Below are 9409 nucleotides of genomic sequence, written 5' to 3' on the forward strand. Positions count from 1 at the left end.
TTATCGTTTTAGCATAACAAATGTTTTGCAATTTTGTGCCAACGGAGATTGTGTCAGTTGATAGTCGAGATGACAGATAGCTGATGCAGATTGGACAGGGACAGGTGGATTGTTTCAACTTTTAAGCGATGGTAACTCTTTGATTGAGCTCAATAAATGATATTTAATATTTAGAGAGCATATGAACATCTTGCAAGAAAGATCTTTTTACAGTAAATTATATATGTTATGTTAAACATGTAATCTAAGGCTTTCCTTCTGAAGAAGATAGAGTAAATATAAGAATAGAGAAAATAAAAATTGTACTTAAGAATTACTGTACAAATGATTTGATAACTGATATTCTCCCCTTCAAGGAAGATCGATAAAAATTTATGTTCTAATAATTCTTGTTCTATATATCACAATAAACATATTTTTATTGCAACCGTCTGTGCGTCTATTTGATTTACTAATAGTAGTACCAATGTTGATAAAATTGATTATCACCAATTATTGCAGTAAAGGCAGTTACCAGGGTACATCACACTTCTAATCGAACAATTGAGGTGCGAAAGTAATACCCGGAACTCATCTTTACGCTCTCAACTGCTACCAAGTGTGAATAAAATAATACCCTATTTGCTAGTAAATCGTTAAGGGAAAGGCCGGTGTTTTCTTTTGATGACTAAAGTATCATCTTATGTTGTGCAGTTCACAACTTTGCCTGGGAACAAATGGCAAAATGGGTTCGTTCTCACCCATTTGTAGGGGAATAGAATTACCCATGCTTTCACACTGATGATGAGTGCATGAGTAAAGTTCCTGTAGGAAGTTTACCCAAAAGCTTACGATATGATTCTTACAAATCTTACTCACCGGCCCATACGTCCGTGGAATGGATTGACGCAAATGAGTGAGTGACAACCATCACCAGTTATTTTTAATTTGGTTCAAGTGCCACGCGCCTTGGATGGGGTCATTTTTGGGGGTTTGGTTGCAGATACCACAATGGCCGACAGACGTCATCCGATCCTCACCGTCCATCAGCAAATGCACGACCCGTGAATTTCCCAAGTGCCCATAGCACTAATCGGACCGACACTCTCGTTTGGTTCGACACTTCGGTAAGCTTCGATGCATTCTGTTGACACACCACGGTTTGTGGTGGAGGTTTGAAACCGGAACTGCTACGATTATGAATGAAATTGTGGGTGGAATGTTTGCCCTGCTGGTGATTGTGCGTATCCAAAGTTTGGTCGCGGTGATTTTATGCGAGAAGGCTAGGATCTGGACAGCTAGAAGTGTGTGGTGATCATGGAAATATTTAGAGTATGATTAAGTACGATGAGCTCAGTAACCTTAAATTATTCACCAATTGGTGACATTCGATTTGGAAGTCGTTGTTTTTCTTAGATATGACATACTTTATCAAAAAACTAACATAATATTTGCTATTACTATGTATTCTCTATCATTTTATTATTCTTTCTTTTTACCCTATTTATAATTTTTTATGTTTTATTTGAAAATTAAATTGTTCCTTTATTCGTCAAGTCGAAATAAGAGTATTTTTTTATTTTTTTTTTTGTTGTCGACATAAATCTGGCTTCTTTCTCACGAGTCTTTTTATCACTTGCAACTCCTTTCCTCCCTTTTATGAGGTCTTTGATAATGAGTATATTGCAGTATTAATGCTCTACACTGATATCTTTGAAGAGTGTGAAGGACATTCATGAAACAGAATTTAAAAGACCTTTTTGTAATTAAGGAAAATCCATTTTGTACAAAATCAACTTACAAAGGATGCATTTTCTTAGTATTGACGGAAACGTTCCAAAAGGCACGACGTTTTCTTTAAAGGCATGGACACGAATCACTATCAACCGGAGGATGATTTTATCGAGCTCGTCCAACGCAGCTCGTACTGGTTGCGGACAATGGCCACTACGATGGGTGTCTGGCCTGGCCAGTACGTTACGATACGCAACCAATGGTACAGACGGTTGTACTACTTTATGCTGCTGATGCATTGGCTCAACATCTATCTGCAAACGGAGTTCTTCTTTCGCAACTTGGGCAACTTAAGTTTGGTCGTACAGGTAAGGGGAAGAGTGTAGTTTCGCTTACTGTTGGATCTTACTTGTATTTCGTATCTCGAACAGGGTCTCTGTAGCTTTGTCAGCATCACGACAACCGGCATTAAGGTGATGCGCCTGCATGCCTACGAAGAAGAGATTAAGCAGCTTTGGCAGGCACTGGAAGATGCCACCTTTCTCAAGAAGATAAGATTTTTGCGCAAAAGTAAACCGATCTGTTTATCTCGTCTATTGCGATCTATGATTCATGTCCGGGGTGTGTGTTTTTGTTTGACAGCGGACAGGGGAACGGTTTTTGCCCACATTCACAAGCTGCTGTTGGGACAGTGGAAGGAAGTGCAGCTGAATTTACGCTTCTACACACTGGTGGTTGGGCTGGTGGCTTCTAACTATTCGATCATACCGGCCTGCAGCAATCTGTACAACCAATTCCAGGGTAATGCGTACAACAGGAGCTTCGGTACGATCGTGATCTTTTCCTTAAAGAAATCTTCCATCACAGTAAAACTCTTCTGTTTTGATATAGTTTACAACACATATTATCCATTTCTTGAGCCAATCAAACGGCGCTCACCACTGTTTGAGTTGCTGTTCTGTTCGGAATCCTTGTCCGGCTATACGACCTGGGCCGGCGTAGTTGCGTTCGATGGGTTGTACGTCGTGATGGTACTGTACGCCGCGTCGCTAATGCGTTTGTTGAGAGATTTAATGCATGAAACGGCGAACCCGGACCTTACCCACACTGAACGAGCGTTCTTTCAGCGGGAATGTATATTGCACCACATACGGACGATGCAGTTAAGTAGCTTATTTCTAACCTTCCTCACTAGATGGCGTTCGGTAGCTAATCGTTGCCTATGTTCTTGTAGATTAATTGAAAGGATTAACGAGATATTCTCACCAGTTCTGCTGGTGCAATTGTTCACCAGTACTTCGATCATCTGTGTTATTGCGTTTGCGGCCAGTATGCATGCGGTTAGTGGTGCCCCGAGCTGGTAGGTGATGAGTCAGTCCAGCACGAACGATGATGGCTTTTTTTGTTTCATATTTTCGCACACCGGACCGGAAGGATGAGGGCGATTCACAAACGATGTTGATGGTGCTCTACCTGATAGCGGCTATCTACCAGCTGTTCCAGTTCTGCTGGTACGGACAGCGGCTCCAGAACGAGGTACGTTTTGTTTGCCTGCAGTTCTCTTCTGGGGTTGATCTTTCTCACATTCCAGTTTTTTTTGCTGTTGTTGTTGGTAGTGATGGCACGATTACTTAAATCAGGTCAATGTGGACAGAATGGGAACAGTGTGTTCCAATTCTTGAGCTACTCTTCGTTGTCTTTGATTCAACATTTTACCTCGCTTTTGATATTTTTTGCAAACTTTTTTGATTTCGTTTCATTCTTCTTCCAAGAGTACCGAGCTTCCTTTATCGGTGTATGACGTACAGTGGGAACTTTGTGCAGAACGTTTCAAGAGCACGCATCACATCCTGTTGCTGTACAGCCAGCGGCAGATCGATATGCGTGCCTGGAGCTTTTCCGCGATGTCGCTCGAAACATTCTCCACGGTAAGAAGATCGATCTTCGTTCGCCTGACGTCAACGACACGCCTCCCATGGGGAAACAAACCGTGGCCTGTGCTTATCATTTTGGACTGATTTCAACAGATAATCCGAAGTGCCGCATCCTATTTCACCGTACTGCAGACGTTAGCTGAGGAGTAGGTCGAACATCGCCGCAGTGCGCTGCGTGTCGAGCCCCTTTCACGGTTCGGTACGCCATATCAAACACTGGTTTGATGCAGATATTGGGGGTATTCTAGCGTGTCGGTACAAAGTGCAGCCACACCGAACGGTGGCTCAATCGATAAGCTACCGGTGTAACGATCAACATCACGCGCTTTGGTAGCAGAGGTCGCTTCATTGTGGGATAATTTGTCGAAGGCTGCCTGGTACATACTTTCGCTTTCTTATCACTGGCAAACTCATCCAAAACGATAGGTACCCACACACACACGCCCGCTTATACTGAGCACAGCAATTAGCCAGTTCCGATTGTGTAGAACAAGAGTAGCAAAATGATATACGTTGGTCTGATAATGGAATGGAGCTTGGATTTCAGGATCATACGCTTCCGATAGCTCCCCAGGATAGGACAGGTGCACACTGTCCGAAGGGGACTCGGAAAGGGTTTTGGCGGAAAAAAGTGGAACAGGAGAAGACCCTTATTTGCAGGTCACTTTAATTAACAATAACATTAAGCCGGTAAGATCTTAAACGGGTCCGCTGATACATTACCGTGCGTTCGATCGATTCGAAGCTATCTCTGCAGTGACCGTGCGGGAACTGTGATTGGTTTTGCCGTGACGCACAGTATCGATGACGCACGACGTTTGTCCATTTCGCGGCAGTGCATCAGTGAAACACCTTATTACAAGCTAGTTGCTCAATTAAATGGTCCCGGCCCGTTCATGCATTTGCTTTTTAATAAGGGACTATGTTTCGTGCACGAGAAAGTTTAATAAAATGTGCTCCACTTTGGGTGTGTGATTTGTTTGCCGCACGTTGTTTAATCGATCGTTAACGGTTTGTCTTTGAGCGTTTTTGTAAGAGCAATACCAAATTTAAGCTGTAATACGGATTAGTTTGTTTAATCTATCTACATGTATTAATAATCTATTTAACAAGAATTTCCGGGGGCGGTACGGTGGTGCATGTGATAAACGACGCCGGTCCACACGGCAGGATCGGGTTCAAATCCCATCCGGACCGTCCCCCCGTAGCAAGGACTGACTATCCGGCTACGTGGTAAAAATAACTCTAGTAAGCCAGAAATGCGGCGTGAAAAAAGAAATGGCCGGCGTGAAAGGTCGTTAAAAGCCAAGAAAAGAGAACAAGAATTTCTATTTCGAAAAAGATGGTTAATGCAGTGCTTTATTTGACTAGCGATCTAAGAGCTCAAAATTCTTTAAAGATGAGCCGAAAGCAATTCGCAAGGCAGTTATCCAACCATTAGTTCATCTATTGCTCTTGTGCTATTTAAAAAAAGATAGAACACTTTGAACAGATTAAGCACATATTAAGCGCGTGTTGATTGCGTTAACAATTGATTTAAATGAAACTTTCCTTTCAACCTCATTTTTTGTACATATTCTGTTATATTTGTGTCACTGTCATACTGTAAACGCTGGTATACACTGTGTCTTGGATAATAATTACCCCACCTCAGCTATAGGCATCTTGGTTGCCGGGTTCGATGTTGACAGCTGTTTGTTTACATGACATCAACCGGCATAAACAACACATCGCTTGCGTATTTTTGTGCTCCGTTTTAAATTTAATTTTAGCACTTTTAAGATGAAACTGGTAAGTGTTCAACATTGTTACAATATAAACATTGGAATTATAATTGTCTCTTGCATATTTGTACTTCGGTTTACAGTACGCATTAAGTGGCGATCCGGCAAAACCGTGCTATGTGCTCAGCTACAAGGGATTGATGATTATGCTGGATTGTGGTCTGTCGATAAATTCGGTGTTAAATTTTCTACCGTTACCACTAGTGCAGAGTCCCAAGTTTCAGTGTTTGCCGAATTGGAACTGTCGGGACTCTGACATACAGCTGGAGGATGGGGTATGTATTAGAAGCTGCACACGCGTGATGTTCCGTTGTTGACATTCTCTTCCTTCGACAGGAAATAAAAGAATGCTGTGGATGTGCGTTCGTGAATTCAGCACCGGAGTTTGTGCCACCCTTAGAAAAGCTGATCGATTTCTCCGAGATCGATGTGATTCTGATCTCCAACTACACGAACATGCTAGCGTTGCCGTACATTACGGAAGGAACGGGCTTTTGCGGTACAGTTTATGCGACCGAACCAACGCTACAGATTGGTCGATTTTTCCTCGAAGAGTTGGTGGAGTATATCGAGGCATCGCCAAAAGAAACCACCGCTAGAATGTGGAAAGAAATCCAGCATCAGTTGCCGGTACCGTTGAACGATGTGTTTAAGCCTAAGAATTGGCGTCACCTGTTTAGCATGGATGCGGTCAACAGGAGTCTGGCACGTGTACGGATGACAGGGTACGATCAGAAGTTGGACATATTCGGGGCGCTGCAAGTGACCCCGATAAGCTCCGGGTTTTGTCTTGGATCTAGCAACTGGACGATCGTATCGGGACAGGAGAAAATTTCTTACATCAGTGGATCATCCACGCTTACCACACATCCGCGTCCTATCAATCAAACGGCGCTTAAGTACTCAGATGTGGTCATTATGACCGGGCTAACACAAGCACCGCACGTCAATCCCGATGCCATGTTGGGTGAGTTGTGCATGAACGTGATGATGACGCTCCGGAACGGTGGATCGGTACTGATACCCTGCTACCCATCCGGTGTCGTTTACGATTTGTTCGAGTGTCTCTCGGTCAGTTTGGATAATCAGGGCTTCACACAAATACCGATGTTTTTCATCTCACCCGTCGCGGACAGCTCGCTGGCATACTCGAACATCTTAGCCGAGTGGCTCTCCACATCCAAGCAGAACAAAGTCTACATTCCGGACGAACCGTTTCCGCACGCGAGCTTGGTGAAAAATGCCAAACTGAAGCACTTTAAGCACATCGATTCGGAAGGTTTCAGCACCGAGTTCCGACAACCGTGTGTCGTGTTTTGCGGCCATCCAAGCTTGCGGTTCGGCGATGCGGTACATTTCGTAGAACTGTGGGGTTCAAATCCGTTGCATACCATAATCTTTACCGAGCCGGACTTTCCACACATGCAAGCACTCGCCCCGTACCAACCGTTGGCCATAAAGACAGTTTATTGTCCGATAGAAACGTCACTAAACTTCCAGCAAGCGAACAAGCTGATAAAGGAGCTGAAACCGGGTGTGCTGGTAATACCAGAAAACTACACCCAACCACCGGCCATCGCACCGCAAAAGTTGGATCTCGTCATTGATCCAATCCCGGACAAGATGATTATAAAGTTTAAGCGAGGTGAAGTGATTAAGCTACCGTTGAAGCGCAAGCGTGGACGCGTATACCTCAACCCCAAAATGGCGAAAGCAATTGTTCCTCAGGAGGTGCAACCCGGAGTTACCGTTTCAACCGTTACCGGTGTGCTACAGGTTAAGGACAACATTCACGATCTGCTTCCACTCGAACCGACCAAGGAGGAACTTGCGGAGGAGCACAAATCGAAACCCACCGGTCCACCGCAACCGTACAGCCAGCTGCGAACCGTTCGCTACGAATGGGGAACGTTGGACATTAATCTGTTGCTGAAAAAGCTAGCACAGGATGGTTTTACGGATCTGAAAGTTGAGCAGGGTAGTGCCGAAGAGGTGACACTCGTTCTACCCTCCGAAGATACGGTCATCAAGGTGAGCGAGAAAAGTACCGAGATTGTGTGCGGTGGAAAGCAGAGCCTTCGATTGAAGTTGCGCGATCTGTTGCTACAGTGTGTGCAAAGTTTTTAAAACAAACATTTGTCAGGACGAATAGTATAAGCTATAGATATATTGTATTAATTATAATTTGAACTTAATATAAACGCTGATGAATTCAACCAAACCCGAAAGAATGACAAGTTTATTTTCTTTGCATGCTCCCTAAGGCACACCCTCCTTTTAGTATCTTGGAAGCATATCTTCCCAGCTGTAGACATACAGATCGATTCTCACACAGAACACTCGCTTCTGGTCGCTTTCGCCCACAAAATCTATTCGCCAAAGTTTACTTACATGCGGTGAAAAGTATCTGAAACAGAAAGATTTCCTTTAAAAATCAATCGATTATTGGTGAAGCTATTGCTACCGAAATGGTTTGTAGTCCAGCAGTGCATCGTTGATCCGATAAACACCCTTGGTAAAGGGACACTCTATGGGTGGTACACTGCGTCCTAACACTTCACCCAGCGAACTGTTACGCTGCTCACAAAGAAACTTGCACAGATCTCCAATGTTAACCGGTGGATCGACAAACGGTCTGCAGTGGGTTGTATTTTGACAAATTTCAATCGATACGGTAGCCATAGTTGGTTCGGTAATGTTACGCCGAATCCGCAGTACACCGCTCATCACGTAATGCGTGTGATTGCGCTGAACGAGTCGCATATCGGCGAGAAAAATTGCCAGATCGCGTTGCCACCGACACTGACCGATGCGATCGAGAAAGAGGGAATGCTTCAGATCGGGTTCCAGTCCGGACTTGATGCCATTGTAGAAGTACTGGTGGGTGAGCTGTATACCAACCAATGCCACCACCGTGAACAGTTCCGTTGTGCTCGGAAGCAACATAATTTCGGCAATGAATCACATAATTGCACTACTTCGTATTTAAGCCAAACCTCGTTAGAGTGATGATAATGAAAGATAATCAAAATAATTAAGCAATTCGATTAAAACGAGAATACTCTAGCAAATGATACGACTTTTGGGACATTTGTATCACGGTCATCGTCATGGTCAAACGCACGTGTTTGGTGTTCCGTGCTGTACTCTACCTGTGCTTGGTTACATTATTCACCCCCTTAGATGGGGCCCAGGACATTTTCTCCATACTGAAACCGGGCAGCCCGTTAGGTTCGATCGGACGGAAAAAGCTTTTCGTCACACGTGTCGGACAGTGTGCGGGCAAGAAAAATCTACCCGTGTACGTGCCGGATATGCGCATAGCGGCACACAACCGTACCAGCTACGTTGTGAGCGGAGAGGTACACTTCCGGGAGAACGTACCAGCCTATCGGCTGTCGGTGGTAGTAAAGCAATGTGACGATATACGGGCCACGGTCAACTGTCGCCCGTTTCTGAGCAACATCGTCAACACGGACGGTTGTGCACTGCTGCAGGCATCCGGTGCGATGTACAATGAATATCTGCAAAAGTTCCGTCCACCGCTCAGGTGTCCATTTTGGAACGGGACGTATGTGATGGGTGCAACGCTGGTTGATGACGGATTGGTGAAGTAAGTAGTCGAAGTAGAAGTGCATTGCGATTTGGAGAGAAATTTATTCAAACGCATTTTTCTCGCTTCCCAGATATTTACCAGGCTCTGGGAGCACATTTTGGGAGGTACGCATGACGGGTCGTGTAAAGGAGCGTTTAATGTTTTGCGTAGTAATGCAGCTGAATGTGAGACCGAAAAAATTAGCCAACCGAAACTGAGCAATCGACCAATAAATGAGGGAAAGTATATAGAATAACAAACGTGTTTAAAAACAATGAAATGTTAAAATTGGAATTCCAATGATTTAAATTTAAATCATGACAATTCCCTTACATGAGTCATTATGATTCCTTCAATAAAATTTTAAATGCATTTAAGAATAA

The 9409-nt window shown here is 43.9% G+C and overlaps 4 protein-coding genes across 4 annotated transcripts; 3 read left to right on the forward strand and 1 right to left on the reverse strand.

Moving 5' to 3' along the window:
• Window positions 1-1672: 1672 nt before the first annotated feature.
• Window positions 1673-4785, forward strand: LOC125766939 (odorant receptor 63a-like). The gene is made up of 6 exons (XM_049433037.1): window positions 1673-2081; window positions 2145-2283; window positions 2356-3053; window positions 3148-3249; window positions 3486-3641; window positions 3741-4785. The coding sequence occupies exons 1-6, from the start codon at window positions 1845-1847 to the stop codon at window positions 3795-3797; spliced, it is 1389 nt and encodes a 462-aa protein (XP_049288994.1). The 5' UTR covers window positions 1673-1844; the 3' UTR covers window positions 3798-4785.
• Window positions 4786-5348: 563 nt separating this feature from the next.
• Window positions 5349-7652, forward strand: LOC125766937 (integrator complex subunit 9). The gene is made up of 3 exons (XM_049433034.1): window positions 5349-5438; window positions 5515-5706; window positions 5768-7652. Exons 1-3 carry the CDS (start codon window positions 5430-5432, stop codon window positions 7556-7558), a joined length of 1992 nt encoding a protein of 663 aa, XP_049288991.1. The 5' UTR covers window positions 5349-5429; the 3' UTR covers window positions 7559-7652.
• Window positions 7653-7656: 4 nt separating this feature from the next.
• Window positions 7657-8459, reverse strand: LOC125766938 (uncharacterized). Its single transcript, XM_049433036.1, has one exon. The coding sequence runs from the start codon at window positions 8375-8377 to the stop codon at window positions 7892-7894; it is 486 nt and encodes a 161-aa protein (XP_049288993.1). The 5' UTR covers window positions 8378-8459; the 3' UTR covers window positions 7657-7891.
• Window positions 8460-8497: 38 nt separating this feature from the next.
• On the forward strand, window positions 8498-9260 carry LOC125766940 (uncharacterized). The gene is made up of 2 exons (XM_049433038.1): window positions 8498-9044; window positions 9118-9260. Exons 1-2 carry the CDS (start codon window positions 8542-8544, stop codon window positions 9242-9244), a joined length of 630 nt encoding a protein of 209 aa, XP_049288995.1. The 5' UTR covers window positions 8498-8541; the 3' UTR covers window positions 9245-9260.
• Window positions 9261-9409: the final 149 nt, after the last annotated feature.

Source organism: Anopheles funestus, chromosome 3RL (genome assembly GCF_943734845.2).
Source record: "Anopheles funestus chromosome 3RL, idAnoFuneDA-416_04, whole genome shotgun sequence".
Classification (NCBI taxonomy): Eukaryota; Metazoa; Arthropoda; class Insecta; order Diptera; family Culicidae; genus Anopheles; species Anopheles funestus.

Coding starts and splice junctions, on each gene's coding strand:
- LOC125766939 (XM_049433037.1), top strand. CDS start 1,845: ATGGACACGAATCACTATCAACCGGAGGATGATTTTATCGAGCTCGTC. Junction 2,284..2,355: donor GATAAGATTTTTGCGCAAAA/GTAAACCGATCT, acceptor TTTGTTTGACAG/CGGACAGGGGAACGGTTTTT. Junction 3,054..3,147: donor TTGCGGCCAGTATGCATGCG/GTTAGTGGTGCC, acceptor CCGGACCGGAAG/GATGAGGGCGATTCACAAAC.
- LOC125766940 (XM_049433038.1), top strand. CDS start 8,542: ATGGTCAAACGCACGTGTTTGGTGTTCCGTGCTGTACTCTACCTGTGC. Junction 9,045..9,117: donor GTTGATGACGGATTGGTGAA/GTAAGTAGTCGA, acceptor CTCGCTTCCCAG/ATATTTACCAGGCTCTGGGA.
- LOC125766937 (XM_049433034.1), top strand. Junction 5,707..5,767: donor ACATACAGCTGGAGGATGGG/GTATGTATTAGA, acceptor TTCCTTCGACAG/GAAATAAAAGAATGCTGTGG.
- LOC125766938 (XM_049433036.1), bottom strand. CDS start 8,377: ATGTTGCTTCCGAGCACAACGGAACTGTTCACGGTGGTGGCATTGGTT.